General features: G+C 38.6%; 2 protein-coding genes, 1 long non-coding RNA gene and 5 other non-coding genes across 8 annotated transcripts; 4 read left to right on the top strand and 4 right to left on the bottom strand.

The window, feature by feature from the left end:
• Positions 1 to 1,000: 1,000 nt before the first annotated feature.
• Positions 1,001 to 2,512, top strand: LOC149741654 (uncharacterized). The gene is made up of 4 exons (XM_089887482.1): positions 1,001 to 1,062; positions 1,457 to 1,793; positions 1,850 to 1,997; positions 2,401 to 2,512. Exons 1-4 carry the CDS (start codon positions 1,001 to 1,003, stop codon positions 2,445 to 2,447), a joined length of 594 nt encoding a protein of 197 aa, XP_089743608.1. The 3' UTR covers positions 2,448 to 2,512.
• Positions 2,513 to 4,157: 1,645 nt separating this feature from the next.
• Positions 4,158 to 5,660, top strand: LOC149741653 (uncharacterized). The gene is made up of 4 exons (XM_089887481.1): positions 4,158 to 4,219; positions 4,614 to 4,947; positions 5,004 to 5,151; positions 5,555 to 5,660. Exons 1-4 carry the CDS (start codon positions 4,158 to 4,160, stop codon positions 5,599 to 5,601), a joined length of 591 nt encoding a protein of 196 aa, XP_089743607.1. The 3' UTR covers positions 5,602 to 5,660.
• Positions 5,661 to 8,038: 2,378 nt separating this feature from the next.
• Positions 8,039 to 8,924, bottom strand: LOC149741652 (uncharacterized). Its single transcript, XR_016384583.1, has 3 exons — positions 8,767 to 8,924; positions 8,557 to 8,710; positions 8,039 to 8,152 (listed from the first exon to the last, which is right to left on the bottom strand). It is a non-coding gene; the product is annotated as an uncharacterized LOC149741652 (long non-coding RNA).
• Positions 8,925 to 11,941: 3,017 nt separating this feature from the next.
• Trnar-acg (transfer RNA arginine (anticodon ACG)) lies at positions 11,942 to 12,014 on the bottom strand. Its single transcript has one exon. It is a non-coding gene; the product is annotated as a tRNA-Arg (tRNA).
• Positions 12,015 to 12,985: 971 nt separating this feature from the next.
• Positions 12,986 to 13,058, top strand: Trnar-acg (transfer RNA arginine (anticodon ACG)). The gene has a single exon. It is a non-coding gene; the product is annotated as a tRNA-Arg (tRNA).
• Positions 13,059 to 13,414: 356 nt separating this feature from the next.
• Positions 13,415 to 13,487, bottom strand: Trnar-acg (transfer RNA arginine (anticodon ACG)). Its single transcript has one exon. It is a non-coding gene; the product is annotated as a tRNA-Arg (tRNA).
• A 708-nt stretch (positions 13,488 to 14,195) lies between these two features.
• Trnar-acg (transfer RNA arginine (anticodon ACG)) lies at positions 14,196 to 14,268 on the bottom strand. The gene has a single exon. It is a non-coding gene; the product is annotated as a tRNA-Arg (tRNA).
• Positions 14,269 to 15,009: 741 nt separating this feature from the next.
• Trnar-acg (transfer RNA arginine (anticodon ACG)) lies at positions 15,010 to 15,082 on the top strand. The gene has a single exon. It is a non-coding gene; the product is annotated as a tRNA-Arg (tRNA).
• Positions 15,083 to 15,803: the final 721 nt, after the last annotated feature.

Raw genomic sequence — 15,803 nt, 5'->3', positions numbered from 1 at the left:
CCACATGCTATGCAGAGCAACTCATAATACATACCTAATATTTATGTATCATCAATCACTCATTTAAGTAAATTTACCACAGAAATCTTAATGCGTTTGGTTTCCTATTTGGTTCTTTCCCCACGTCGAATAGAGAAAAATGCAAGTCACTTTTCCGGTTGAACAGATTTCGTCATTTCGTGACGTCAGGTTTAATAAACTGACATCACCTGATTCTGGCTAAGGACTGGTGTTATGTAACGCTGATTGCGAAAGGTGTCACAAAACGGGTTAGGGGTTAGAGGTTAGTCTTGGGCCGGGGGGAATAGTCAGGAGGGGGGATGGTCACGGGGGGGGGATATCCCGGGAGTAATTGTCACGGGGGAGAATTAGCCGGGTGGGAATAGTCAGGAAACAGTCGGGTGGAAATAGTCAGGGAATGGTCATGGGGGAGGGGGGGGGGGAATAGCCCGGGAGGAATGTTCACTGCGGGGAATTAGCTGGGGGAATAGTCACTGTGGGGAAATAACCGGGGGGGGGGGGGAATAGCCACGCCGGGAAAGTAGCCGGTGGGGAAATATCCGGGAGGAATAGTCACTGTGGGGAAGTGGCCGGGGGAATAGTCACGGGGGAAGCAGTCGGGGGGAATAGTCACTGTGGGGAAGTGGCCGGGGAATAGTCACGGGGAAGCAGTCGGGGGGAATAGTCACTGTGGGGAAATAGCCGGGGGGGATAGTCACGGCGGGGAATTAGCCGGTGGGATTGCCGATGGGAAAACGCCTGGGGGGATATAGCCTAGAACCTTTAAAATCGTAACCCTACGGCTCGAGAGAGGCGCTCACTACTGCGCTTTGTCGCAGAAACGGAGATGTATCAAAAAGAACCAAACAGCATCGCATACGTTGTCACAGCGCACCACACATCCCATTGCTTTTCTATGAACAGTTTCTCAGTTGAAAATGAGCAAAGATAATAAAGAAACAAAAACAGGATAACACAAACGCTCTTTCCAAAAAAGGAAATGAACAAAACAAGTATTTCGAAACATATCGGGAAGTTATTACAGCAAAACGAAAGATCACGGTAGAGTTTCTCAGATATATCCGTTACAATTCAATATTTGATCATTTAAGCATATTATTATTTCAAACACGCTGTCCATACTCTATAAAAACGGCTTCGTCAATCCATTTATTGATTTCACCACGCTATTATCGCCAAGCGAATTAAATACTTAGTGTCTAAACCAATCCTCTACTTTTTGATGTAAATGTTATGCTGCATGAATAAAGAAAAATTAACGAACAAGAAGTTTTTTTCTGCAAATTTTAGAAAAGTGTGATGAATATAAAGAGAGGTTTCGGAAATACTTCTAATTTTAATATTTGATTTCTTTTAGTTTCGGTTTTTGATGCACGATGTAGCATTCTCTTAAACTGCACAAATGATAGTTTCGTTTAGAATATTCCCTTTGCAGTGGGATCGTTAAATCACGTAGCCATGTGGACAGGAATGTGTTAATAAGATACAGAAGAAACACCAACACGTTAATTAAACGGTTCTGTCGAAAACAGAGAATTAAAGAAATAGAAACAAAACGAAAGAAAACTAACTTTTCCAGCTGGAATACCATAAACACTCTAAAGGATATTCGATCAAGTTGGTTCTATTGCTCCTGCGCTTGTGCGTTACATTTACGGAGAAGAAGACACTTTACTAATGAAAACGGATGCTTCGGAAACAATCAAACCGTGCTAAATGTAATAAAAGCCGCTCAGTTTTGCAATAATTCATCATTTCTTTCAAGAAAAAACGTGAGTAACTGATTTGTTCTTGTGTGCTGGCTGGTATAATTACTTATTTATTGCAGATGAACAAGTCAGCACTTTTTCTCTTGCTTCTCATCGGACTTCTCGTCCTCACCGAAACCATTACTGCTGCTGTTGATGAGTGGACTGGTGATCGTCGCCGTCGTCGCAGATGGGCAAAGTGGAACGAAAAGAGCAGCATGCTTAACGGTAAGCGCACGGGATAAAATAATAGGATGAAAATGTCGCAAATAAACGATTGTAGTTTATATAAGAGTGATAAGAATTTTCACAACACAATAACATGTGTTGTCTGTGTTATTTTGGGGTTTTCAATCGAATGCTGTATAGTAGGGTTTGGTAAGATGGGGCACATTCTCATTCTATTTTCCCGTCTTATTGGGTAGTAAACAAAGAACATTCAAAGACTTAAAATAAAACCGTTTTCAATAGACCTTATTAATTGTTAAAAACACGATGAGGATATTTGGGCATTATGTGCCAAAAGTGTCCCATCTCCCCCCACCTACGACATTCTTTATAGTTAAGAAACAGTATTAGAGAATTTAAAATAGTCGTTTGGTTATTTAAATTAACGTAAACTCTCTTGCAGAAATCATGGATGCCATGGAAGAAAATGATCTGTACGCACAGCAATAAGCGTCCATTGTACAAATTAAAATCGGATGATATAAATAAATAATACAAAATGCGAGAATATTAAAGTTGTATTTTTTATTAGTGTCTAAAACTTTGTTTTATCTGGTATCAAATTTGAAAGACCGGATATTGCGAACATTATATTACTTAGATGTTTTCGTAGATATAGTAGGGTGGGGGGAGATAGGACACCTGTTCATTTTATTTTCGCTTCCAATTTGGTATACTAAGCAAAAAACATTTAAAGAATTATGAAACTGTATGTTTACAACTCCCATGCACCGTTGTTAATTGTTTAAAACAAGATCAGGATATTTGGATATTATATGCTAAAGGTGTCCCATCTTCCCACACCCTACCATATAAATATCTGTAGGATGCTGGAGAAGGGGGCACATTTAAAAACGCAAAAGAGTTTTAAGTTATGATGTAAACTGTAAAGTGTCGTATACTCTTAAACTCGCGTTGTAATATTGACCCTTTCAGTGCGATAGTTGCATAACGTGGACAAATGGACAGGAAATACAGTAGGGTGGGGGAAGACGGGCCACTTTTTATTCTGTTTTCTTGTCCCAAAAGTACCATTACGACAAAACACCGCTCTTAGTTGTTTAAAACACGATCAGTGTATTTGGATATTATGTGCTAACGGTGTCTCGTCTTCCCCTCCTACTATACCATTAATAAGTGACACAAAATTATACCCGTTGCTGGGAGGAGTTATGATATAAAGTACCACATCTCTCAAACTCACGTCGTATGTTCTTTTTAGTCCGATAGTTGAATAACGTAGCCATATTGATAGGAAATCTGTAACAGCGATGGGGAGGCGCTAAGATGATAACGAAACAACCATAGGTTTAAGTTAACGTTGCCTGTCGTAAGAAGTGAATGAATAAAACATATGCCACATGCTATGCAGAGCAACTCATAATACATGCATAGTATTATCTATCACTCATCTAACTAAATTCACCACAGAAATCTTAATGCGTTTGGTTTCCTATTTGGTTCTTTTCCCACGTCGAATAAAAAAATGCAAGTCACTTTTCCGGTTGAACAGATTTCGTCATTTCGTGACGTCAGGTTTAATAAACTGACATCACATGATTCTGGCTAAGGACTGGTGTTATGTAATGCTGATTGCGAAAGGTGTCACAAAACGGGTTAGGGGTTTGAAGTTAGTCGGGGAAAATATACGCCGATGGGGTAATAGTCACGGGAGGGGGGAATAGCCCGGGAGGAATGGTCACTGTGAGGAAATAACCGGGGGGAATAGTCACTGTGGGGAAATGGCCGGGGGGAATAGCCACGCCGGGAAAGTAGCCGGGGGAATAGTCACTATGGGGAAGTGGCCGGGGGAATAGTCAGGGGGGAAGCAGTCGGGGGGAATAGTCACTGTGGGGAAATAGCCGGGGGGAATAGTCACGGCGGGGAATTAGCCGGTGGGATTGCCGATGGGAAAACGCCTGGGGGGATATAGCCTAGAACCTTTAAAATTGTAACCCTACGGCTCGAGACAAGCGCTCACTACTGCGCTTTGTCGCAGAAACGGAGATGTATCAAAAAGAACCAAACAGCATCGCATACGTTGTCACAGCGCACCACACGTCCCATTGCTTTTCTAGGTACAGTTTCTCAGATGAAAATGAGCAAAGATAATAAAGAAACAAAAACAGGATAACACAAACGCTCTTTCCAAGCAAGAAAATGAACAATACAAGTATTGCGAAACATATCGGGAAGTTATTAAAGCAAAACGAAAGATCACGGTAGAGTTTCTCAGATATATCCATTACAATTCAATATTTCATCATTTAAGCATATTATTATTTCAAACACGCTGTCCATACTTTATAAAAACCGCTTCGTCAATGCATTTATTGGTTTCACCACGCTATTATCGCCAAGCGAATTAAATACTTAGTGTCTAAACCAATCCTCTACTTTTTGATGTAAATGTTATGCTGCATGAATAAAGAAAAATTAACGAACAAGAAGTTTTTTTCTGCAAAGTTTAGAAAAGTGTGATTAGTATAAAGAGAGGTTTCGGAAATATTTCTAATTTTAATATTTGATTTCTTTTAGTTTCGGTTTTTGATGCACGATGTAGCATTCTCTTAAACTGCACAAATGATAGTTTCGTTTAGAATATTCCCTTTGCAGTGGGATCGTTAAATCACGTAGCCATGTGGACAGGAATGTGTTAAGATACAGAAGAAACACCAACACGTTAATTAAACGGTTCTGTCGAAAACAGAGAATTAAAGAAATAGAAACAAAACGAAAGAAAACTAACTTTTCCAGCTGGAATACCATAAACACTCTAAAGGATATTCGATCAAGTTGGTTCTATTGCTCCTGCGCTTGTGCGTTACATTTACGGAGAAGAAGACACTTTACTAATGAAAACGGATGCTTCGGAAACAATCAAACCGTGCTAAATGTAATAAAAGCCGCTCGGTTTTGCAATAATTCATCATTTCTTTCAAGAAAAAACGTGAGTAACTGATTTGTTCTTGTGTGCTGGCTGGTATAATTACTTATTTATTGCAGATGAACAAGTCAGCACTTTTTCTCTTGCTTCTCATCGGACTTCTCGTCCTCACCGAAACCATTACTGCTGCTGTTGATGAGTGGACTGGTGATCGTCGCCGTCGTCGCAGATGGGCAAAGTGGAACGAAAAGAGCAGCATGCTTAACGGTAAGCGCACGGGATAAAATAATAGGATGAAAATGTCGCAAATAAACGATTGTAGTTTATATGAGAGTGATAAGAATATTCACAACACAATAAAATGTGTTGTCTGTGTTATTTTGGGGTTTTCAATCGAATGCTGTATATTAGGGTTTGGTAAGATGGGGCACATTCTCATTATATTTTCCCGTCTTATTGGGTAGTAAACAAAGAACATTCAAAGACTTAAAATAAAACCGTTTTCCATAGACCTTATTAATTGTTGAAAACACGATCAGGATATTTGGGCATTTTGTGCCAAAAGTGTCCCATCTCTCCCCACCTACGACATTCTTTATAGTTAAGAAACAGTATTAGAGAATTTAAAATAGTCGTTTGGTTATTAAAATTAACGTAAACTCTCTTGCAGAAATCATGGATGCCATGGAAGAAAATGATCTGTACGCACAACAATAAGCGTTCATTGTACAAATTAAAATCGGATGTTATAAATAAATAATACAAAATGCGAGAATATTAAAGTTGTATTTTTTATTAGTGTCTAAAACCTTGTTTTATCTGGTATCAAATTTAAAAGACCGGATATTGCGAACATTATATTACTTAGATGTTTTCGTAGATATAGTAGGGTGGGGGGAGATAGGACACCTGTTCATTTTATTTTCTCTTCCAATTTGGTATAGTAAGCAAAAAACATTTAAAGAATTATGAAACTGTATGTTTACAACTCCCATGCACCGTTGTTAATTGTTTAAAACAAGATCAGGATATTTGGATATTATATGCTAAAGGTGTCCCATCTTCCCTCACCCTACCATATAAATATCTGTAGGATGCAGGAGAAGGGGGCACATTTAAAAACGCAAAAGAGTTTTAAGTTATGATGTATACTGCTGTAAAGTGTCGTATACTCTTAAACTCGCGTTGTAATATTGACCCTTTCAGTGCGATAGTTGCATAACGTATGGACAGGCAGCATAATAGCGTGGTGAAACCAATAAATGCATTGACGAAGCCGTTTTTATAAAGTATGGACAGCGTGTTTGAAATAATAATATGCTTAAATGATGAAATATTGAATTGTAATTGATATATCTGAGAAACTCTACCGTGATCTTTCGTTTTGCTTTAATAATTTCCCGATATGTTTCGAAGTACTTGTTTTGTTCATTTCCGTTTTTGGAAAGAGCGTTTGTGTTATCCTGTTTTTGTTTCTTTATTATCTTTGCTCATTTTCATCTGAGAAACTGTACCTAGAAAAGCAATGGGATGTGTGGTGCGCTGTGACAACGTATGCGATGCTGTTTGGTTCTTTTTGATACATCTCCGTTTCTGCGACAAAGCGTAGTAGTGAGCGCCAGTCTCGAACTGTAGGGTTACGATTTTAAAGGTACTAGGCTTTATTCCCCCAGGCGTTTTCCCATCGGCGATCCCCCCGGCCATTTCCCCACAGTGACTATTCTCCCCGACTGCTTCCTCACCGTGACTATCCCCCCGGCTATTTCCCCGCAGTGACCATTCCTCCCGGGCTATTCCCCCCCGCCGTGACCATTCCCACTCCTGACCATTCCCCCCGGCTGTTCCGCCCCCTCCCCCCCCGGTTACTTCCCCACAGTGACTATTTCTCCCGCCTACTTCCCCACAGTGACTATTCCCCCCGGCTACTTCCCCACAGTGACTATTCCCCGGTTATTTCCTCACAGTGATTATTCCCCCCGGCTATCCCCCCCCCCCGTGACCATTCCCTCTCCTGACTATTTACACCCGGCTGTCTCTCCCGTGACTACCCCCCCCCGGTTACTTCCCCACAGTAACTATTCCCACCCGGCTACTTCCCCAGAGTGACTCTCACCTCCCCCCCCCCCCGGTTACTTCCCCACAGTGACTATTCCCCCGACTGCTTCCCCCCTGACTATTCCCCCGGCTATTTTTCCACAGTGACTATCCCCCCTGCTATTTCCCCGTTGTGACAATTCCCCCCAGTTATTTCCTCACAGTGACTATTCCCCTCGGCTAATTGCCCGCAGTGACCATTCCTCCTGGGCTATCCCCCCCCGTGACCATTCCCCCTCCTGACTATTTCCCCCCGGCCAATCCCCCCAGGGACTATTTCCTCCCCGGCTAATTACCCCGGCTGCTCTCCCCAGTGACTATTCCCCCGGCTACTTCCCCCCAGTGACTATTTTCACGGCTATTTCCCCGCCGTGACAATCCCCCCGTGACTATTCCCCCCTCCCGTGACTAACCCCCCCCAGGGACTATTTCCTTCCGGCTATTTCTCTCGGCTAATTCCCCCCGGCTATACCTCTCCCGTGACTATTCCCCCATCGGCGTATATTTCCCCCGACCAACCCCTAACTCCTAAACGTTATTCAACTATCGGACTGAAAAGAACATACGACGTGAGTTTGAGAGATGTGGTACTTTATATCATAACTCCTCCCAGCAACGGGTATAATTTTGTGTCACTTATTAATGGCATAGTAGGAGGGGAAGACGGGACCCCTTTAGCACATATTATTCAAATACTTTGATCGTGTTTTAAACAACTAACAGCGGTGTTTTGTCGTAATGGTACTTTTGGGACAAGAAAACAGAATAAAAAGTGGCCCGTCTTCCCCCACCCTACTGTATTTCCTGTCCATATGTCCACGTTATGCAACTATCGCACTGGAAGGGTCAACATTACAACGCGAGTTTAAGAGTATACGACACTTTACAGCAGTATACATCAATACTCAAAAACTCTTTTGCGTTTTTAAATGTGTCCCCTTCCCCAGCATCGTACAATTAGTTATATCTACGAAAACATCTAAGTAATAATGTTCGCATTATCCGGTCTTTCAAATTTGATACCAGATAAAACAAGGTTTTGGACACTAATAAAAAATACTTTAATATTCTCGCATTGTGTATTATTTATTGATATCATCCGATTTCAAACATTGTACAATGGACGCTTATTGCAGTGCGTACAGATAACTTTCTTCCATGGCATCCATGACGTCTGTAAGAGAGTTTACGTTAATTGAAATAACCAAACGATTATTTTAAATTCTCTAATACTGTTTCTTAACTATAACGAATGTCGTAGGTGGGGGAGATGGGACACTTTTGGCTTATAATGTCCAAATATCCAAAAGATTGTGTTTTTAACAATCAATAACGGTTTATGGAAAACGGATTTATTTTAAGTCTTTGAATGTTCTTTGTTTACTACCCAATAAGAGGGGAAAATAGAATATGAATGTGCCCATCTTACCAAACCCTACTATACAGCATTCGATTGAAAACCCCAAAATAACAGACAACACATTTTTTTGTGTTGTGAAAGTTTTTATCACTCTCAGTGAATTACAATCGTTTATTTGCGACATTCTCATCATATTATTTTATCCCGTATATGCTTACCGTTAAGCATGCTGCTCTTTTGGTTCCACCTTGCGTTTGCCCATCTGCGACGACGGCGACGACGATCAGTCCACCTAGTAGGAACTCTCTGGGTGGCTTCAGTAAGGACAATGAGTCCGATGAGAAACAAGAGAAAAAGTGCTGACTTGTTCATCTGCAATAAATAAGTAATTATACCAGCCAGCACACAAGAACAAATCAGTTACTCACGTTTTTTCTTGAAAGAAATGATGAATTATTGCAAAACTGAGCGGCTTTTATTACATTTAGCACGGTTTGATTGTTTCCGAAGCATTCGTTTTCAGTAGTAATTTTTTTTTCTTCTCCGTAAACCTAACGCACAAGCCCCGGCGTCATAGAACCAAATTGATCAAATATATTTTAGACTGTTTATGATACTCCAGCTGGAAAATTTAGTTTTGTTTCATAACTTCGCGTTATGTTTCTCCTTTTTCATTCTCTGTTTCTTTTTCATCTTAACACAAGCCTGGCCACATATATGGCTTAATGAAGTAATGATCGCACTGCAGAAGGAACATTCTAAAGCCGCAATTATTCAAGGCGAATCGCTGCTACTATTGTGTGCGTATATGTGTCCGTAAGTAAGACACTTAACGGCAATTGCTTTAACCAAGCGGTCACTAATGGGTTGTCCAAATCACCAGCCATACATAAAAAATGAAAAAAAAATCATCTAAAACATAATCACTCACAAAGTAACATACATGGTAACTCGTACGCTGGCACGAGGTGTATGAACACTCACTTGTTATAACGACTGTGCTTTCCAGCGACTCGAGGATAAAGTAAAGTAAGTTACATGCATCTTGCTCGCTAAAGATCACTTTTGTTGGAGTTTCTTAGATGTATCCATTTTAATTCAATATTGTATCGTTTAAGCATAATGTTATTTCAAACACGCTGTCTTTAGAAAAACGGCTTCGTCAATGCATTTATTGATTTCACCACGCTATTATCGCCGAGCAAATTATATACTCAGTCTAGTTACTCTAGTATAAACCAACCCTCTACTCTATGATGTAAATGTTATACTGCATGAATAAGGAAAAGTTAACTGACAAGAAGTATTTTCTGCAAAGTTTAGTGAAAAGTTTTGATGATTATGAAGAGATGTTTTGATGAACATAAAGAGATGAATATTTTCTTTTGTAATATATAAACCGCCGCTGATATATTTGAAAGGGTATGTTTCTTTGAAAAGACACTTTAGGCCGATTACTTTAATGAAATCGTTACTTACGGTTGGTCTAAACTAAACTGTCAGCCATACAAAAGTAAACATTCTCCAAAATCAATTTCCCATAACGTCACATATACAGTAACAATCAAGTGGGCATGATATGTGTAAAACAGAACGCCCGTGTTACATTAAGACTGTGGTTGCCCGCCACGCAAAGATAAAACAAGGAACAATCGTTACGCTGTTATAGTTAACGATAGATTACGTTTTGTTTTATGACTTCCCGTTAAGTTTTTGAATTAAACTCTTTTTCTTTTTTTCTCTCTTTTGACAAGGAGGTTTATTTAGTTACAGTTGTTTTCCTATTATCTTAGTCATTATAGTGCATTCTCATTTGAGAAACTCTACCAAGAAAAGAAATTGGATGCGTGGTGCGTTGCCGTAACATATGCTCGTTCTAGTAAAATATCTGTACATTATTGCTTGAATAGATAAATCATTATATATCTTGTACAGTATATTCATGTTTGTATTGAACCTGAGCAAATAAATCTGTGTTTTGTACATCCCAATTATAGATTTGTAGTTTTAATTCTTTACTCCGTTCCAACGGTTGTCCAAACTTTTAGTACACCAATATACAAATTGTCATAGTACGTTGGGGGAAGACGGGACAACTTTTCATTCTATTTTCCTTGACCAGTTTGGTAGTAAACAAAAAAAGTTAAAAAATTATAAAAACAGTATCTTCGCGACTTTCAAAGACCGGTGTTAGTTGCTCAAAACATTATTAGGATAATTGAATATTATGTAATAAAGGTGTCCCCTCTTCCCCTGCCCAATCACATACGGCCCCCCGCTCAGGCGGCAACGAGCATTGCAGTCTATGCTTATCGTACACTTCTCCTCAAAGCACAAAAGATACACCGAAATTGGCTATAGTGTTTTACAGCGAGTAATTTATCATTACTATTCTCTGTTTTGACTATAAAACTTAGCCCACCATTCAACTTCGACCACTAGCAACTACGCATGTCTGTACACTAAGTTGGCAATGCAATGGGGGATTACTACGCATGTCTGATTGCGTCTTTTACAATTTTTCATTACTTATAGCTCAAAAATGATATGTATATGTTCAACACATAACACAAGGCAATTTACTTGTGTTTCTATTTCTTTGTTGTAACTGCCCAATCTTTCTTCGTTAATATATTCACGTCGTGGTGGAACCGTTTTTAACTAAGAGTTGCATTTAATTTGGCCCGTTTTTAACTATTCCCAAATGATGGAACCGTTTTTAACTAAAAGTTGCATTAAAAAATGCAAAGAATTATAAAAGCGTACCCTCACGACTCCCCTAGACCAATGTTAATTGTTTAAAACACGATCAAGACATTTAGATATTATACCCAAAGGTGTCCCATCTTCGCCCACCCTACTTTATGTACGTTACAGTCCCCCTTTAAGAGTTACAGTTCGTTGGTGCTACCCGTAAGAGACTTTACAAATCGTGAAGTTTACTTTTTACAGTAACTAAATTACATAAAAAACTATGAAATATTTGATTGTATAGCACTTGTATATGCGAATCTGTTTGCCAAATATTCGCGTTCGAATTCGCATACAATTCGGAAAAAATAGTTTGTCTGGTATATATAAACACAGTATTCGGTGCGGAAAAAACGAAGCGGCCACCGAAAATCACTTTTTGCAAGATTTTTAGCACTAGAAGCAAATACTAGGTGTCCATTACTATTTCATTCTTACATTTCATTCAGTAATGAACACATTCCCTGAATGCGTAGTTAACAGCTAGCATACAAAAAACATATAGTGGGGTGGGGGAAGATGGGACACTTTAGCACACAGTATCCGTATCCTGATCGTGTTTTAAACAATTAACAACCGTCTATATGAGAGTCGTGGGTATATAGTTTTAAAATTATTTAAATGTTCTTTGTATACTGATAAATAGGACGAGAAAATACAGTTAAGGTGGCTGTACGCAGTATCCGGAATTCGTCCGTTTTGTCTGGATTTCGCTACCGCGTGCGGAATTGTACACGGATTTGCATACGACGAATCAACGTTATTCTGGTGGAAAATAAATATGACTTTGTTTTGCGCTATGGCATCGTTTACTTGGTTTGGATGTATACGCTTATTATTTTAAAATTAATACGATCCTGCCAGGACTCGAACCTGGAATCTCCTGATTCGTAGTCAGGCGCCTTATCCATTGGGCCACAGGACCGATGCCAAAACAAGCACATATATTCTTGTTTACCCTGTTAGAACTTACTTATAGAAGGAAGGAAGTTATTAAAGAAAACTAATTTGGTAATACTTGTTCCATTTGGTAGTAAATAAAGAACATTTAAAGTGTTATAAAACCGTATCTTTACGACTCCGATAGGCTGTTGTTATTTGTTTCAAAAACAATCATGATAACCATGAGAATAAAGCAAGTTACATTCATTCATGTTATGCGATTATCGTCATGCCGTTTAAATCTAGCTTGCATTATATCCTCGCTTGGCCGGAAAACGACAGTTATTATTACACGGGTGCTATACTTCATACACCTCGTGGAAAGCTTTACGTTACCATGTATGTAACTTTTTTAGTAACTATTATATTAGTTTTGTGTTTTTTTCTGTGCTATACGACAACAGTACCACGTGATGGCCCGAGACCAATCATAGACAACATAACGGAATTTAATGACAACTGTCTTGACATCTGTTCTCATCATATAGTGAAATATAAATGAAACTGTGTGTTTTATTTGAACATACTAAGAAGCATTCAAATTCAATGTATGCACTGCTTTTGTCTGTAGTTTTATTACTATCTTTTGTCTGTAGTTTTTTTATTATTAAAAGCTAATATAAAATAGCTATCCAAAATGGCAATTTTAACACTTTTTTAGTGTGTAATATTTTTAAAAATACAGCCTTTTTACTGCTACACGATTACAAATGAAAACCGGGAAACGCTTTTGTTCGTTAGTTCTTTTTTTAATTGAGCTTAAGCGTGGTAGTAAAAATAGTTAATTAAAATTATGCTACGTGCTCATACATTTGGAGCTTAGCTCTCTTGTTTAATATTCTGTGTTATTGCGTCCGGCCACCAAACAACAGCCCTTTCCAATGACTTCCGCTAAGTTTTTAATAGCTTACTGATGTGTTGGTATATCTTAAACGTTCGTTAATTTCCTGTATCGGTCCTGTGGCCCAATGGATAAGGCGCCTGACTACGAATCAGGAGATTCCAGGTTCGAGTCCTGGCAGGATCGCGTTCATTTATTTTAATATATGCGGGTACTGTGGATAAGAGGAAATAAAGTTTACACCTAAATACTATAACTCCTGGTTGCGTTTTTAGAAATCAACGAAGTGTCGCGTTGTACAATTCTGTAAATTAATTGTGTTTTTTTAGTACCAAATGGAACGAAAAAAAAGAAACAAAGTATATCCTATTTTACCCCACCCTCTTATACAACAGAGTATGAAATTAATGTATATGGACGTGTATCGTATGCATTTGTAACGTATTTTTGTGTACATATGCGATGGCTCATTATTGTTTAGACACGCTGCCGTTCATTTACTTGGTTTTGATGTAAGTTCGATGTTTTTTAAAAAAAATCCACGATCCTGCCAGGACTCGAACCTGGAATCTCCTGATTCGTAGTCAGGCGCCTTATCCATTGGGCCACAGGACCGATACAAACTTATACGCATATAGTAAGCTCGTGTCTTGGAGCTTTATTACAAGAGTAAGGAAGTTGCTGAAAATATCCATTGATTAACTCGCGGGAGTAAGAAAAACTTAAAGGAGCATACCAACAAAAGATTAATATAATAGAGCTTATAATTTATCATTTTTGCTAAATATTCACAAAGGTAAAACATTCATTGTATAAATACAAAAAATAAAGTGGCCAAGACTAAACATATTAGTTGTTGACGAATCTTCATTTTCACCAAGGTGTTGGGAAAACTTTTGAAGTTTTTGACGTGTGCTCACATAAATTTTGTTAATAAAAATACGTTTACTTTTAAGATGAAGCTGCAGGAAACACCGTGCCGTACGGTAGCGTGTCTGAACAATAATGACCCATCGCATACATACACAAAAAACAATACGTTACAAATGCATACGATACACGTCCATACATTACTTTCATACTCTGTTGTATAGGAGGGTGGGGTAAGATAGGAAATACTTTGTTTCTTTTTTTGTTCCATTTGGTAGTAAACAAAACAAAAAAATATACTTTGTTTCTTTTTTCGTTCCATTTGGTAATAAACAAAAAAATTGTACAACGAGACACTTTGTTGATTTCTAAAAACGCGTCCAGGAATTGTGAAATTTTGGTGCTAGCGTTATTTTAGCTTATCTACAGTACCCACATAAAAAAAGAAGAAAGCGATCCTGCCAGGACTCGAACCTGGAATCTCCTGATTCGTAGTCAGGCGCCTTATCCATTGGGCCACAGGACCGTTGCAAGCAAACATAGAATGTTTAGTATACATCCATGCACAAGGAAGTTATTTAAAACTTAACGGAATTCATTGCAAACGTCTGTTGTTTTGGTGCAACAAGGCATACCATTAAACAAGAGAGTTAAGCTCTAAATAAACGAGCACGTAGCATAATTTGAATTAATCAATTTTACAACCGCGGTCGACAAAGCTTTAAAAAATACAAATAGGAAGTAACCAACAAAGCGGTTCCCGGTTACCATTTTTAAATGTGCAGCAATGGGAAGAGTGCGTTCATAAAGATATTACCGCTAGAAAATGTTAAAATTGCCATTCGGGTTAACTACATTCATTCAATTTTCAATAAGTTAATAAAACTAAAAACCAGACCAGTAGCATACGTCGGATTTAAATTGTATGTTAAAACAAAACACACAGCTTTATTCATGTCTTTTACCCCGACTTTTCGCGCTTGTAAACTTCCCCGCTTTTCGTTATCGTGACCAAAGAAACAAAAAAAGTTTCATTCTTTGGTGTATGGTTACTGCGTGGTAAAATGGAACACCTTTATAACGTTTTTGAAGCAATTAACAACGGCCTATCGAAGTCGTGAGGAGACGGTTTTATAACTCATTAAATGTTCTTTGTTTATTACCAAATGGGACGAGATACTACCAAATTACCTTTCTTTAATAACTTCCTTCCTCTTATACGTAAGCTCTAATACATGAGATAAGTATATGTGCTTTTATGCATATCGGTCCTGTGGCCCAATGGATAAGGCGCCTGACTACGAATCAGGAGATTCCAGGTTCGAGTCCTGGCAGGATCGTGATACTTTTAAAATATTGAACGTATACATCCAAGCAAAGTAAACGGTGCCATAGCGCAATAATAAAGTATTATATTAAGGTACCACCAAATATGTTTGTAACGGTCTATCAGAGGCGCGTCCTAGGTAAAGTTAGTATGGACCAAGTTAGGAAACGGAATGTAAAACAACGAGCTTTGTTATCCATTGTCTCCGCGTCTATGACGTCATATTCGCCGCCATTACGGAGCCCACAGCATAGCATTTTATCATTGCTGAGTGCTGTTTTTCGTTTAAATATTGCGATTTTTTTAAAACCAAGCACTTCTGCGCCAAGCACATCACCAATAAAAACCAAGCACATCACCAACGTAAAGTACCCTGTTAAACCACACTGTACGCCGAAAACCAGTCAAAATAATAATTTACTCCACATTAATTCCTAGATTTAATATTATATAACAAGATTTTTATTAGAAATTATATTTTAAATGTTAAAACAACCGCTATACGTGTTTTCTAGCTTTGTATCGCTTACAAGAACTCAGGGGCGGATCTAGGGGGGGGGGCGAATGGGGCGATCGCCCCCCCTAGACCTGGCTGTAGAACAAAAAAAAATTAAAAAAAAAAAAATTAAAAAAAAAAAAATTAAAAAAAAGTATGCACTTTTACATTAAAAAACTTTTAAATTAAAAAAAAGTATGCACCAGCACAGAGATATTGTTATGGATCCAGATGCTAT

This window comes from Ciona robusta, chromosome 1 (genome assembly GCF_009617815.1).
Source record: "Ciona robusta chromosome 1, ASM961781v2".
In the NCBI taxonomy this organism is placed as follows: Eukaryota; Metazoa; Chordata; class Ascidiacea; order Phlebobranchia; family Cionidae; genus Ciona; species Ciona robusta.
Note: the sequence above shows the minus strand (reverse complement) of the source record. Positions and strands in the feature narration are given on the sequence as shown.